The sequence below is a fragment of the Anser cygnoides genome, chromosome Z (genome assembly GCF_040182565.1).
Source record: "Anser cygnoides isolate HZ-2024a breed goose chromosome Z, Taihu_goose_T2T_genome, whole genome shotgun sequence".
Classification (NCBI taxonomy): domain Eukaryota; kingdom Metazoa; phylum Chordata; class Aves; order Anseriformes; family Anatidae; genus Anser; species Anser cygnoides.
Window position 1 is genome coordinate 23,494,226 of NC_089912.1, and position 15,970 is coordinate 23,510,195.

Consider the following 15,970-nt stretch of genomic DNA (forward strand, 5'->3'; position numbering starts at 1 on the left):
AGAGCCTGCTTTTTCACCGCAATAGAGCTGTAGCATGCTCCCTCTGTTCTCTGGTCTGTGAGGAGCAGCACACTCTTCCCTTCAGAAACGGGCATGTGGATCTGTGGGTTAGAATAATTAATATATGGGATTTAACAGTCCTGAGTTTTGGTTGGTCGTCAGTGAGAGTTTGACATGTGTTTTGTTATGATTAATCTCAGTAAATCATCATGAATTTCAAAGTCACAAATTCAAGTCTGCTGTATGTTGTTTCCATTCAAGAGATACTAAGAAAAGAGTAGCAGAATAAGCCCAAGAAACATGGGGTGAAAAATCAAACAGCATGTAGGAGAACAAACAAGCAGACCATGACTAACAAGCCAAAGGGATTCTTGAGAAAAATTGTGATGAACATATACATTTGGAATGTGTTGTGTGTGTGTATATGTGTATATTGTGTACTTTATATATCTATTACATGTGTAGTGCCTCTTCAATATTGCCATACAAGCAGAAGGGCCTAATGCCATGTGAATGCTGCCACTGTTTTCACTTCTGTAGTTTTTATCTCCATGTAGACAAGGAGAAATTGTAATTGCAAAGCGCAGTTTTGACGGCTTCTCTTTTCCCTTTAGGAGTGCTCTGTTATTTCAACATACTTGCTTCTCCGTGAATAACTACTCACTGTGTAACGTGGTCTAAGACATAGGTCCATTATATTTGTCTTGTCTCATATTTTTGAGAAAGAATCTTTACAGAAAGTTCTGTGTCTGTGAGCAAAGGAAATGCTCATCTGCATTCAGGCAGCTCTTCACCCAGTTTGGTACTCTAGCACAAGCTCAGGCCAATATTAAATGTAGAAGTATAACAGGAAAATACAACAGATCATTCTGAAAAAAATACATCTAAAACAGTTTTGGACTTTGGTTCAGTCTACATTCTTTTATATGGTAGTTCATGTATATGAACTTATACCTCTTAATAAAAACTACTAGCTATAGATCTTCTTATTAAAGTTAATAACTTGTAAGACTTCTTAAAACCCCTTTTCAGGGTTGGCCTCAGAAATACCTTCTGGCTAAGGCTGACACCAAGCAAATATTCCTCAAATGAGAATTATTTCCTTCTATCACCATATGTCCAAATGCCTACATATTTTTTAATGAGAATCATTAAGAGGCAGCAGAGCTTAATGCTAAAATACACCTGCATATTCAAATACAATTATGCATTCTTATCTTGCCCTCTTCAGAGGTACTTTTACTACGTAGCTGTATTTGCTGTCTTGTTTTTTACTTTGCGGAATATCCTCTCTCTATTGAATTATGAAAAAAATATATCCTTTATGCACTAACTTTGTAAGTGTATTGTGTCAGAGTTGATTACAAAATAGTTACAGTCGTTCTGTGATTTTTTAAAAAGATTTTAGTGGTTAATGTTTTAAGATTTACTTATCTCTTCAAATGTGATGCAAGAATCACTGATGATCTAGCACTAACATACAAGCTCAGGTTACTGAAAGAGCAAAGGATTTATATTTTTCAGTCTCTTTATTAGAAAAATGACATAGTGATACATTTTTGTTTTAGGTATCATAGCGAATTTGTAACCTGATAGGTATTGGCTGTGGTTATTAACAGTCATATTAAAATGAGTTATGTACTTATAAATATTTAAGGCAGTAAGTCTAGTGTGAAATTAGAAATGTTTATTTAAGAAATGACATGGTGAAAATGGTCCTTTGTTGCTTTACTGCACAAAATGGTATACACTCGTAATTCCCTAGAATTTCTACTGCTGATGTGACTTATAGATACATGATTGCCTCCTCCACATTTAAGTTACTGTATTGAGTTTACATGGCAAGGTTGTGGTAGCCTGGAGGGGCTGCAAGGGTGGCCTCTGTGAGCAAGTCCCACCAGCTGCTCCATGTCAGATCAGAGCCAGCTCTAGCTGCTCCAAGAGGGACCAGCCATGGGCCAGAGCCAAGCCAGGGAGTGACGCTGGTTAGGCCCTTGGGAGAGCAGAGTTAAGGAAGGGAAAGAAGTGCTGGGCAACAGCAGCTGGGAGAGGGGGGTGAGACAATGTGAGAGAAGCAGCCCTGCAACCCCCCAGGTGAGTGCAGTAGGAGGGCAGGAGGTGCTCCAGGCAGGCAGCAGCAGTTCCCCTGCGGCCTGTGCAGGGAGAGGCCCCTGGTGGAGCAGGCTGTCCCCCTGCAGCCCATGGGTCCCACACGGAGCAGATCTCCACGCTGCAGCCCCCCCGTGGAGGAGCCCCCGGTGGAGCAGGTGGATGTGGCCTGGAGGAGGCTGTGGCCCATGGAGAGCCCCCGCAGGAGCAGGCCCCGGGCCGGAGCTGCAGCCCGTGGAGAGGAGCCCACGCAGGAGCAGGGGGTCTGGGGGGAGCTGCCGCCCATGGGGGACCCATGCTGGAGCAGTTTGCTCCTGGGGGATGGATGGACCCCGTGGTACGGAGCCATGTGGGAGCAGTGCTTGGCAGGAATTGAAGCCCATGGGAAGGACCCATACTGGAGACTTTTGGGAAGTACAGCATCCCATGGTGGGGACCCCACACTGGAGCAGGGGAAGAGCGTGAGGAGGAAGGAGCAGCAGAGAGAAAGCTTTAGAGACTGACTGCAACACCCATTCCCCTGCACCTCTTGGGCCAGGAGAAGGTAGAAGAAGTGAGAATGAAACTGAAGGTGAGCCTAGGAAGAAGGTGGTAAGGAGAAAGGATTTCTAGTTTGCTTTTAGCTCGTGCTGCCTTATTCTGCTATTAATTGGCAACAAATTAAACTCATCTTCCCCAAGTTGAGTCTTCTTTGCCCATGACAGTACCTGGTGAGTGAGCTCTCCGTCCTTATCACAACCTATGAGTTCTCACATCCTATTTTCTTCCCCCTTCCTTTTGGGAGTAAGAGAGCAGCATGCTGGGCACCTAGTAGCCAGCCGAGGTCAACCCACCACACTTACCCCTTTTACAATGTATAGATACATTTCTCATTCATCTGTCTTTTCTAGTGCCCTTATTCACTTTAAGTTTTTTATTATTATTATTTATTAATTTATTTTTAAATGTAAGGGGAAAAGTCTATTAATCAATTTAATAAATGGTCTATCATTGTGTGTGCAAATAAATATTTACGTGTGCTTCTGTCTGCTCGCAGTCCCTCCTGAAGTAATGTTTGTACCTCCTCACCAGTTTAAACCAGAATTGAAGGAGGGGGTGAAAGTCTCACATTACGAATTCCATAAAGTTTTATGAAGATAGGCAGCAGAGTAAGAGATAGATATCCTATTCATATTCAGCTGAATAGAAAGGATGCATCATGAGCTCAGTCCCTACTAGATAATGGAAGGACTTTCAAAATGTATCAGGTCCAGGAGAAATTTTACTTGGAGTTCATATCTAGTAGACTCTAGAAAATCTAATTAATCACACACCTCTGCTATGGATTCATGGAACCAACTCTTTTATTCATTGCTGCTCTTTTACAGGTTACACTATTTTTTGCTATGCACTCATTCACTGCCAAAATATATCTTTACAAAGGGTTTTAGGACAAGGGTTGTAGGAAACTTCAGAGGCAAGGTAATGTCATTTGGTGACATATAAGTTTGTTGGCCATAGTGTAAAGAAAAAGGCGATGAGCCTTCTGCAGTTTTTGTCCTTGAAAGACACTCCTGCAGCTACTTAAATTTGAGTCTGTAATAGTATGGAATGATTTAGTTCACCTTCTACAAGCACCAAAAGTGTACCTCCATGTCCAAACCACACTGTTGATCTGTACCAAGACCTGGGGACCACAGGAGTTCCAGGAACCCCATCTTTACATGCTCCTTGCTCATCTCTTCTTTCTGAATCATTTGGCTTCAATTATGTTTCATTTAATTTAGGTTACAAGACAGGAATTTGTTTTGGTATATTTTCTGAATAACAGAACAATATGAAAGCAGAAGGTAAAGTTCCACTTTTCTATTGAGTGGAGAGAACTGCTGAGAGCAGGAGTTAACATTGACCTCAGCTGTTACAACTACACAATATGGGAAGCATAGCAAAAAGTTATTATCTTATCACAGAAAGCAGTAGAGTTGCATTACTATGATATCACACTTGAACCATCTCAGGCCATAATGAGATTCAAGGCCATAGTGACACAGTTTATGCTTCCAGAGCCAACGCTCAGTTCCTGTCAGTCAGATTTTTACACACTGAGGGTATACATGGCTCCAGGGCAAAAAAAAAAAAAAAAAAAGGAAACCTTCAGAAACCATCAGAGTCTTTCCACATAGGGAAACAAAGAAAAGGTATACTGATTATGCAATTTGTTTTTAAAATCCTAAGCAAACCACTCTGAACTGTAAGTTACTTCCGTGAGCTTGCAGCAGGCTCTTCTCTCCAGTGAATATGCTGAGCTGTTCATCACTGTTCCAGTTTACAAAGAAACCATATTTTGGAGAGAGGAAATTTCTAAGTTTTTTTTTTTTTTTTTTTCAAATATATTTGTTGTTGCTTGGGAAAAGAGTTGTAAGACTTTGTCACCTGGCAGAGTTCCCCATGTCTTCTGTGACAAGATCAAGTTTGTTGAACAGATTTCACTGCATGAAATGTAATATAGGGCATGGACTTTTCCTTGGATCTTAATCAGTTTTACTTGCTTATTTTGTGCTTCATGAGTCCATTTCAGTATTGTTTCCATTTCATATAATTTCCATTGTCAAATAAGGTACCTGTTAGTACAAAATATAACTCAAGTAACATTCATCACTGATGGGTTTTTTGATGGTGTCTCCTTCAAGAACAGTGCTTAGAAACCAACCTGTAAACCTATTCAGGTGTCATTATTTTTGATTATAAATAGTCTTTCTATAGTAGTGTTGTTGTTTAACTCTGCTGAGCACCACAGAGCCACTCACTCACTCTCCCCAGGTGGGATGGGGGAGAGAATCAGACAGGCAAAAGTGGGAGAACACAGGGGTTGAGATAAAGGCAGTCCACAAGGTAAAGCAAAAGCTGCACACGGAAGTGAAGCAAAGCAAGGAATCCATTCGCTGCTTCCCATCGGCAGGCAGGTGTTCAGCCACTCCCAGGAAAGCAGGGCTCAGCATGCGGAACGATTTCTCAATAGACAAACACCATCGCTCTGAATGTCCGCCCTCTTTCTCCTTCCTTATCCCAGCTTTTATTGCTGACCACAGAACCGCATGGTACGGGACATCCCTCTGGCCAGCCTGGGCCAGCCTGTGCCAGCTGTCCTGGCTGTGTCCCCTCCCAGCTCCTTGTGCACCCCCAGTCTCCTTGCTGGCAGGGCAGCACCAGAAACTGAAATGTCCCTGGCTCTGTGTGAGCACTGCTCTGCAACAACTGACACATCCGTGTGTTATCAGCATTATTTTAATCACAAATCCAAAACACAGCATTGTGTGAGCCTCTGTGGAGAAAAATAACTCCATTCTAACCAAGACCGTGACAATATCCACCCCTTATTCCATATCACTTTCATCATGCTCAGGTCCCACACCTTCCAACACATTCTCATTACCAACAAACAACTTTAAACTCTTCAAAAAAGAAATATTTTACAAGGTGGTTGAGCATTATAAAGGCAAAGATCGAGTAGGAGGCTTCTCAAAAATGGCAGAGAGGCTTCTCAAAAATGACATTGATATCACATCTAAATGAAACTAATTTCACTTATAGATAAAATATCTCAATTTTACTCATCATATTCTGGAGCAAAAGAAAACAACCATAAAAAATTCTCATCAAAATGTTATTTTCCTTTGAAAATTTCCTTTGAATGTTATTTGTCCTTTGAACAAGTTCTGATGAATTTGTTATCCAGCTCTGCTTGATAACACCCCACAGTAAAGGCTGCATGAGGGTAGCATTTCTAGCAGAGGGAAGTCCAATGTCTGTGATGTGAGATGGATCTAAATGAAGTAATGTGAGAAGGGTAATACACTGACTGTAGACATTGAGCTCTTGGTGACAATTTAACTGGCAATTTCTTTGCTAAGCCACGGCTCTGTTGGTGCCAAAAGCACTTTGCTGTATACATGGTTGTTTTAAATAATATTTGTTTAAAAATAATACTTATTTAAATTCACATTATATGTCTGCTCCTTTCAATTTCATTAATGTGAAAACTGATAAACAAAGATAGTCTTTATCTGAAGCCTACTGAAATCAAGGATAATCTCTCCTTTGATACCACCAGGCATTTGTTTCAATTCTTGTCTGTGTCAAAAACTTTCTTCTGAATACCTAAGCAGTTGCAGCAATTCGAACAGCTAAATCCTGGATCTACATAACAGCAGCAAGAGAGATATGCATTTTGAAGTTGACAGAAAAAATGGTTTCTATTAACGTTCCCTAATTAAAATAACTTTTACTTAGGAAAAGAACATTTATTTAGCTGTTATGTAGGTCATTGATAAGCACAGATTTTGCTAAGGTGCATAACTGTGGGCATGCCATCCACATCTTATTAGTGGTATACATGTGCAGAGTCATTTGATGTGGAAGTGACTGGTGACTGCATAACGCACTGTACACGTTGCAGAGACACCTAAACACCTGTACATCAGATTAACAGCCTCCAAATATCATTTTACTGAGTCCGTTTGATGAGGTTACGTCAGAGCCCTGAGGACACGGACAGCCCTGTGTGTCCCTGCCCAGTCCCCCTGGGCCACCCCCCTCCGCAGGCCCGTGCCACCACGTCACCCTGGGGCTCTGAGCCCCTGCCCCAGCAAGGCCTGGGCTCCAGCTCCTCACAGCCCTGCCCAGCCACGGCCCTGCCCAGCCAGGCCGACACCCAGACCTGTGTCCAGGCCTGGCCTTGGCCCAGGTAGTTGCCCTTCATTAATTGCTTTAAAACTGTTTTCTATAATATTTGTAATGTGTTCCTAACACATTACTTTAACCGCTCTCTTGGAGCCTTTTCTTCAGCTGTAAAAAAAAAAACAAAAACAAACAAAAAAAAAAAACCAGCTGTAGCTAAACTTCGAGACGTATACAATGATTTTATTTCTCTGTTGTTCAGTACTTAACCCAAGATAGCCGTGACTTTCAGATAACACAGAAAACTAAAACTCCTGTTGATTTGGTGCAAGTCTTATGAGTCCAGCACGTCTTGAAATCAGGTAGCCCATGCTATTTAAAGATCTCAGACTTTGTGTACAGAAGTATTGTATAATGCAACCAGTACTGGTGCAACCTTCTTACTACTTTTTGCAATGACTGTCAGGTATATTTTTGCATTTGAGTTTGGAAATCAGGGCATTATGGAAAGTTGATTGTAGAAAATAACCTAATATTGAAAAGCTATGGATTCATTTAACTTAAATGAAAAGAAAAACAGAAAAAAAAAAGAAAAAAAAAAAAGACTGACAGATAAGATCCTCTATTTCAAAAAGAGAATCTGCAAACTCTCTTGAGAAATATTGAGCCTATTTTCCAAGAGGGGATAGGGAGCAGTATGGAGGTCTTACTCCTTGCATCCTTCTTTGTTCTCTGTTCATAACTTCCTGAACACCACTCACCCTTTCCACCAGGAACAGTGAGGATCCACTTTAGGAAGAATCCTACCATCTACTACAGATCATGTTCCCTGTTTTAAGCATGGGTTTTGCCATGTGAAATTCACATTCTTGACTGCAGGAGTGGACTGACACATAACTCACAGCAGGCATCAGAAGTCTGGGAGAGGAGGAGCTACAGCTTGGCATGCTGCTTCCCAGCTGATTTAATATGTCTTCCTTTTAAAAGCTAGATTTGGACCATGATACAAACCAGTAAGCTCAGCTGGCTTTACTGTCTTATGTGGCATACCACAGCTATGATAACAGCTGTTCCTATCAGCCAGGAGGAACTGGTGTTACTGACTTTTTGTATGGAAAAACTACTGTACTAGGTTGTCCTGGGGCTTACCTTGAAAATACAAACATTAACTGCAACTTTGACCCCCAGAATGGGAAAAGCTGGCAGAAAAAAACTCAATGGATAAATAACAAAATCAAAAAGGTCATTAGCAGGGAGCAAGAGAGAATATAAGGAATGGATGAATTCCTGACGAGCAAAGAAGGCTACTGCATGAAACACATGGATAAAATAAAACCAAAAGATATAGTGCCAAGTGGGAAATCTGGCTATGTTAGAGAAAATGGGTGGATTAGTTTGAAGAAAGAAAATGGTAATGACTGCATAACTGTAAGGCCTGGCAGATTATCTACTGCTCAAACAGGTAGCGATAGGACAAGGGGGAATGGTTTTAAACTAAAAGAGGGGAGATTAAGACCAGATGTAAGGAGGAAATTCCTCACTCAGAGGGTGGTGAGGCACTGGCACAGGCTGCCCAGAGAAGCTGTGGATGCCCCATCCCTGGAGGTGTTCAAGGCCAGGCTGGATGGGGCCCTGGGCAACCTGATCTAGTGGGTGGCATCCCTGCCTATGGCAGGGGGGTTGGAACTGGATGCTCTTTAAGGTCCCTTCCCACCCAAACCATTCTATGATTCTACAATGGCATCAGTATGGAGGGAGGTCACTGATGGAGATTCTTATTGCTGTGGTTTGGATCTGATCTTGTGTCATTGGTATTGGTGGCTTTGTCAGGAAACACTGTTTCCGGCGTCTAAATGGTTAGGAATTTTAATTCTTATCAGAAGTCTATGCTGTATTTTTAGAATGTGTGCAAGAATTCTTGCTAGTGGGATCTGGCTGAAGAAAATGGTCTTATGACTGCCCAGCCCATGCAATCCTCAATGTAAATCATACAGCTGCAATAAGCAACCAGTCTAACATATAAACAACATCCTACATACGACTGAGAAAGAGCACCTGCTAGGACCAAGAGTGAGATCATTGTAGGTCAGAAGATGGAACAAGACATAAATCTTCAAAGACTGCACCCTACAGTCTGAAGGAATGAGGATACTTGCAATATTCCCTGCTTCCATTCTCCATATGGAAAAGTATGGAAATGTGTTGGACAGAAGCTTGGTCCGGTGCTCTGGTCATCCCGGAAACCCCATGTGGGCAAGAAAAACTGGAAAACTGAAGAGAATGAGAAGATGACAGTGAGTGCATGCATGTTTGTACTTGCAAGTAGTATTAGCTAATAAAAACACCACAGAGACTCTTTGACTTGTAATGGCTTAGTTAAAATACAATAAATAGTAACAATGGAACAACTGCCATCAGCTGTTATACTTGAATGCAGCTGTATAACACAAAGAGTCTGATAACTTTGCTGGCTTTACATATTCACCAGACATTGTCAATGTTATGTGGGAAGAAATGTCTGTCTTCAAAGACTGAAGTAAGAAGAGTAACATATGACAGTGTAGAAAAAAGGTATGCCCTTAAAAACAATTGTTTTTCCATATGCAGAGTAGGAGAAGATTTATCTGACCTAATTGGTAACACAGGATGATGAAGTGAGAAATGTAATGCTACTGTGAAGCAGGCAGATGCTGTTCTGGGCTGTTTCAAAATTTTATTTTCAACAGGGATAAATGATAACATTACTACTGTGTGTGCTGATGGTGCATGGGTTCTTTTCACACCAGTAAGAAAAAAAGGACTGATTAAAACTTAATCAGGCATTGAAAAGGATACTAAAGGAAATGAGGGAATATTAAAGGAAATATTAAATGAATGAATGAATGAATACTAATGAATACTAAATGACAGATTCTAAGGGAAACGCCAAGGATGCTAAAGGAAATGAAGAAGCTATTTTGTATGTGTGAGATTATTATTTTTTTTCTAATTTAGCAACATGACTTCTGTAGAGAAAAAGACTTTAAGTGCAAAGGACGCAGAAAGACAGAGGCAAAAGCAAGGAGTAAGTTTGGAAAATAGGTGTTTTTTAAGAAGCTATGTGATGGTGTGAAGAGCCAACGACCTGCGTTCCCGGTAAGATCTGGTGAGGGGAAAGGGTTTAGCTGTGCCAAAAAGCGCCGGCACGCTCCCACCTGTTCAGCACCCCACCGAAAGCGCTGCGCGTTGCCGCAGCTCGCCTGGCCTCCGCATTTACGGGCCATCCAAAGCCAGCCGAGGCTGGGCCCGCCGCACCCAGCAGCAGGCGAGCAGCAGCGGCCCGCCCGAGCCCTGCCCCGGCCCCTGCCCGCCGCCCGGGCCCGGTGCTGGGGGCGTTGCTGCGGCGCCCCGCTCCCCGCCGCGGGCACGCGCCTGGGCTCGGCGGGGCCGGGGGCGCGCCGCGGGGACGCGCCGCGGGGCTCCCCGCCCCCGTGCCGGCTTTGTGCTGCCGCCCGCCCGGCCGCGGTTGGCAGGCGCGGCGGGGACCGGCGGACCCAGCCGCCCGCGGCTGCCTCCCCTCCTCCTCCTCCTCCTCCTCCTCCTCCTCCTCCTCCTGCTGCTGCTCCTGCTCCGGAGCCGGGCGCATGATGGCGGCAGCCGCCGTAGCGGAGGCGAGCAGCGGCGGGAGTAGCAGTAGCGACACGTCCAGCACGGGCGAGGAGGAGCGGATGAGGCGCCTCTTCCAGACCTGCGACGGCGACGGGGACGGCTTCATCAGCAGGTACCGGCGGCGGACGGCGGCGGGCGCCGCAACTTCTCCCAAGTTTTTGCCGGCAGCGGGGCGGCCGTGCCCCCACCGGGCCGGACCCTCCGCCCCGCTCCGCTCCGCCCGCCGCTGCCGCCCTGACGGCGCCGTGACGGCCGGGGCGGGGCGGGGCGGGGCGGGCGCTCCCCGCGGGACGGCCGTTGGCCCCTGAAGCGAGGCCTGGGGAAGCGCCGGCTGCCCGCGGGGGTCGCCTCGCCTCGAGCCCGTGCGCGTCCTGCGGCCCGGGGCTCCTCGCCAGGAGGCGAACCGGCCGGGGGGCTCGAGGAGGACGTCCCCTCCAGTGGACGTGTTGGGCACAAACCTCGCCGTGCCCGCTCCTGTCAGTCTGGAGAGGTAGGGCTGGCTGCAGTGCTCGCCCTGCTTACATCCAAAGTAGATACAGAGCCTGAAGTATTACAATGTAAGGCAAAACACACAGCGGTCTCCCAGATCACCTGATTTCCTCTCATGTTTTTACCAATATCCATGTTTTACCACCTCATCTAAGTCCCCATACCGCTCCCAAGTTAGTTTCTTGATCATGACCCAAACTGGTAAATTTCTCGGTAAGTGATGAACTTGTACAGTTGCGGTAGTTTGAAGTAACCCACAATGAAGTGTTATGTTGTCTGGAGTTACCAGCAGCGTGTTTTGCTCAGGATTGGGTTTAGTTGGAAGGATATTTCGGGGACTAGTGCTATGGTCTCACACCGAAAGTGTAAAAATATTGAGCTTCTGAACATTAGATTTGTAAGAGATGATGGGAACTAGCATTTTCAAAATCTTCTGTTAGTTGCGGTTAGTGAGTGCCTCTGGAGAGCCAGGTCAGAGTGAGGGAATTTCCAAGTTTGTCACTAACCTGAAACCTGAGAGTATGACCCTGCAGGAAGGCTAAGTAAACTTCAGCCTTCTCTGTCCTCTCTTTGGAACCAGGAAGTTCTTGAAAATCTCTAACAGCTGGCAGTCCCTTAAAAATAAAACTTAGGGGTCATGGTATTTCTTATCTAAACAGCTCCCCAAACACCTTTTTTTTCCCAATCTGGTCATTATTTTGACAATTGTGGTTCTGAAAGGTAAACTTTGAAAATCTATGCTTTTTAACCAGCATGTTAAGATCACTTAGCTTTCCATTTGTTTACTGTTCTCATGGAAATTATTTTGATGTCTGAAAACTTTGTACGTTCGCTTAAAGTGTGCACTGCCTCCTCTGAGCACACTCTCTGATCTGCACTGTGATGCTTTCCTGTAATGTAAACTCTACTGAGTTTTGTATATTTGTATTTTAAAGCACTTACTGAGAGAATGTTGATGCCGTTGTGCTTCGTACAGACAGCTGAGAGATGCTACCGTGACATAAACCACTCACACTTCTGACTGACTTTTCTTACCTTTCCTAAGTTTCATTCCAGCTAGTATTATGTGTATTTCAGAACACGTGTTTCTGAATGCTGCTTGAGCTACCCTGCTGAAAGCTTTGAGGACTAAAGGACATGTCTGAGAAGGGATACTGGATTTCAGTAGCAAACAGAAATACAGCCCAGAGGATAGTTGAATGCCCTTCTGGAGGCAGTGAGTCTGTTGTTCAGAGCTGTTAATACCTTGTTTCATAAGGGAGTTGTGCCTTCAAGGTGAAATTGGTATGGCCTTGGTCAGAACATTGTGTCATAAATTACTGTCTTGCCTTAAATTTCCATATTTGCAAGAAAGTAATGAATGAATATTTAACAAATGATTTTTGACATGAGAGGGAGTAATTTCTTCTTGACTTCATTAGCAAGCCTAGGTAGTCAGTCTTGTAAATGCAATGCGTTCCTTACTTTATGTAGTGTCTCAGTTTCTCTCATGATCTATTTTATGGCAATGGCTTATGCACAAGCAGACTGACTCAGTGTTTTTAAAATATATTTGTAGCATGTGCCACCACAGTCTTGAAGACAGTTCCTTCAGGTTCGGGGGCATGCAGCATCCCTATGGCATAGTGACTTTTTGTCATTGTTTACAGTCTTAGTGTTTGGGTAATTGCATCTTTTTAATGTAGTAAATTAAAATAAAGACAAGAAATGAAATCTACTTTTGCGGGAAACTTAATCTTGCCATTCTGTGCCTACTTTTTGTCTTGCTACTTCTTTTTCTTCTCTGTACAGGCCAATTAATTGATTTTCCTGTTCCCTTTTGCCCTGTTTCCATGGTCTTCCCTTTACTGGTGGAAACACAGGTGTTTCCCATCTTTGAGGGCAATGATACCTTTGTTGCTTTCCATGTAGCCCAGCAGAGATGGTAAGCTGACTTCTGCATGTTACTTGTGCTTTTACAGCAGGTTGAATGTTGCAATAAAAGCCTGGGCATCTGTAGGAGGAGCTGAGAACAAGAAGCTGGCACTGCAAAATTGTGTGCTTCCTTGTGGACTGGAACTGTTTTACAATCTCTTAGTAGTTTGAGCCTCTTCAGAACTTAATTATTTTCAACGCAGTGGGATCAAATTTTGCGGTTTTGCAGCTGTTACTCAACATAAGTTGTCGTATCTTTCAAAATGAGTATCCCTTCTATTCTGCTTACAGGGCTGAAGCTTACTCAGTCATTTGTTTGCACAATGAATGCAGCGGTTTGTTTATAAGGTATCTTTCTCTCCTATTCTAGAGTTGCTATGGGAGGGATTTTTATTCTTGAAGCAAAGGCAGGCATTTTGTATGTGTGTTTATTTAGTTCATATTGCACGAGGAGAAGAGCTGTTTGCATTGCTAATGAAGTTTCATGGTGTCTCAGCTGTGGAAATGCTTTGTTGTGCATCAAACTGTAAACCTTTTAAAATAATAGCAGGGAAATAGAGGCACACAGATAGAGAGGAGGAGCACGTCCTGTGATACTGATTAATTTTCCTGCTCTTACCTGAGATACTGATTATGTCCGAGGTTCTAAATAGTTAGGGTGATATGGAAATGAGAGTGTGATTGTTATGTGTGTATTGGTTGTTGGTGTTCATAACCAAGAACAAGCTGAATGATGGGGCATGAAATGCTTGGCCTGTGTCAGTCTCTGCATGTTGCATTTGACATATGAACATTGAAATTTTGCGACATCTAGCTACAAAAAAGTATTATTAAAACACCAAAGCTCTAACTTGTTGGTTTGTAGTCAAATGTTTTTTGCTCCTTTTGGGAGAAATAGTAATTACTTAATTATTTTAATATCTCGCAAGTGCTTGGTATCTTTCTGATGCCTTAGCAAGAGGTAACTTTACTACTAAAAATACATGCAAAACAGTCCATGATTAAGACTGGATTTTGAACACTTGTTATCAACTGAGTCAGCCTTGCTTGGAGCAGAAGGCGGCCTTCAACTCTTTAGAGCAAAACTTAATTTTTGCAGCCATAGGTGGATTGTGTTGTTATTAACAAAGAGCTGTTAACTGAAAAAACTGTAATTGTATTCGTTGAGCTTCTGTTTACTTTGAGGAGCTTTGGACTCTGATGCTATGGTTATTTAGCTTCAGGGGGTTGGTGCCTTGGGGAGGACATAGGGTGGCGTGGAGTGGAATAGAATATGTGCTGCCATTTTAAAAAAAAGTAACTTTTATTTTAATATTAGCGTATGTGGTCTTGGTGGTTGTCAGTAAGGAAAGTGAGAGCTTGCTCAGTTTTTGCAGGTGTTGGGCTAGGTAAATGCCTTTTTTAGAAACTTAAATGCCTTTATTATATATGAAGGGTACTAAACATCCATTTAGAATAATAAATTTCACCTTTATGGCAGAAGTCACTAACTGAGTTTCCAGGTTATTCTATTGCAACACTGCATGGTGTAAAATTAAGGTAACTTTAAACAGAAGTATTTCCTGCATATTCAAAAAATTGCAGCTATGAGCTATGGAGATAATGAGTGAAGAAAAAAATTAATTTCATAATTAAGTTACAAATATATGCTAATTTTCTGATTCTAACTTTTAAATGCAGAATAATAATTTATAGGGTTATGCAGCAGAAAGGCAAAGCTAGTGTTTAATTCAGAAAGAGAAATTTCATTTTTATATTAAGAATAACAAGGTTCTACTTGTACAGTTTGACAATATTTTAATCTGCATAATTTTTTTATGTTGTGCTCAGTGTCTTAATGAAAATCTCTGGTAAAAGTGGAGTGAGATGTTTAAAAAAAAACCCATAAACCTGCAGACTTATTTTTGAGCTTGTGCAGCCCATTAAAAGCACTTGCTGAAAGAGTGCCTCCTTTGACAGTCCTTTTCAGAAGTAGTTAAAAGAAACTTGTTGGATTTGATCTATTACGTGAATGGTTTTAGTGGTACATAGCTTTGGGAACTAACAAGCTTTCCAGTAACAACCTGATGCTTCCCTTTCTAGTAGGTGCAATTGTTGGGGCATTCCCAATTTTCTTGTTCTCTGAGTATATTTTGTTAACCACTTCAGTCTTTTTCTGCTTCTAGTGGCCACACGCTGTTAGAAACAAACAAACAAAAAGTCTTTTCAGTAAGACTTAGGTTGCCCTCTACTGCCTCAGAGTAGGCTGAGCTTTTTACTGGTTATAGTGTAGTAGCAGAAAATCTGTCCTGTTGAGCTTGTCTTGGTGGGTCTTCAGGAGAGAACATATATAAAATAGAACTATAAAGTAGCAAAGCTGTCAGTGATTTCTTTGTTTAAAAGTAGTATGAAAGTTACTTTTTTTTCCCTGAAACAATCTTCCCCTTTTTACTCTCCACTTTAAAAATAAGTAATTATTGCAAAGTGTTTAGAATGAACATAGATAACGTTTTTCAGGCTTGTACTCTGACTTTACTTATTGCAGCTTATTGAAGGGAATACATCCTACTTTAGGCTATTGCTCCACATGAAGCCACAAATTGCATTCATGCAGAGCATTGTCAGAGATCTTGACAAAGCATCATTTGTTTTAAAATTCATATATAAATTGGAGGGAGTGATCTGAACGTCACAGAATATGAATAAATGGTGAGTTCAGAACTCCACTGCACACCATTATGATAGGGGGAAAAAAAAAAAAAAGAAGCACCTACTGATGTAGGGTAAATCATGACGAACTTCTGAAAGGTCCTGTAAATAACACAGGTAAATGAAATAAGTGTGAAGTATTTAACACCGGTATTTAATGAGAACTAAATGGATAAATGCAGAGTTCCAAATTCTCAGTAGGTTAACTGCTACTGTTTTACTAGAGGTGAAGAAAACTGAGGTTTGGCTTTGTGTTATTGCTGGCACCTCTCTGTTGCTTCTACTTAGTGGACAGAGGTGCACTGTGTTAACAATGTTAAGGTAAAACATGTATTGCTTCCAGGAGAGCTAACTGCAGCATATCAAGGTTATAAGGTACATAAGGAAGGTACATACCTTCTGCATGGCCAGAAAGTTTCCAGACTCCTACTTCCTGCTGTGTATTTCTGATTACAAGATTACCAGT

The 15,970-nt window shown here is 42.4% G+C and overlaps 1 protein-coding gene across 3 annotated transcripts in view; it reads left to right on the plus strand.

Moving 5' to 3' along the window:
- The first annotated feature begins 10,268 nt into the window (after nucleotides 1-10,268).
- Nucleotides 10,269-15,970, plus strand: part of MCC (MCC regulator of WNT signaling pathway) — a 202,077-nt gene continuing 196,375 nt past the window's right edge. The window contains exon 1 of one of the 3 annotated variants that reach the window (XM_066988301.1): nucleotides 10,269-10,525. In XM_066988301.1, coding sequence (XP_066844402.1) covers nucleotides 10,389-10,525 — 137 coding nt within the window. In that variant the 5' untranslated portion in view covers nucleotides 10,269-10,388. Of the gene's footprint in view, nucleotides 10,526-13,016; nucleotides 13,165-15,970 lie in introns of those variants that run through there. The other 2 variants (XM_066988300.1, XM_066988305.1) reach the window with 2 other exon arrangements.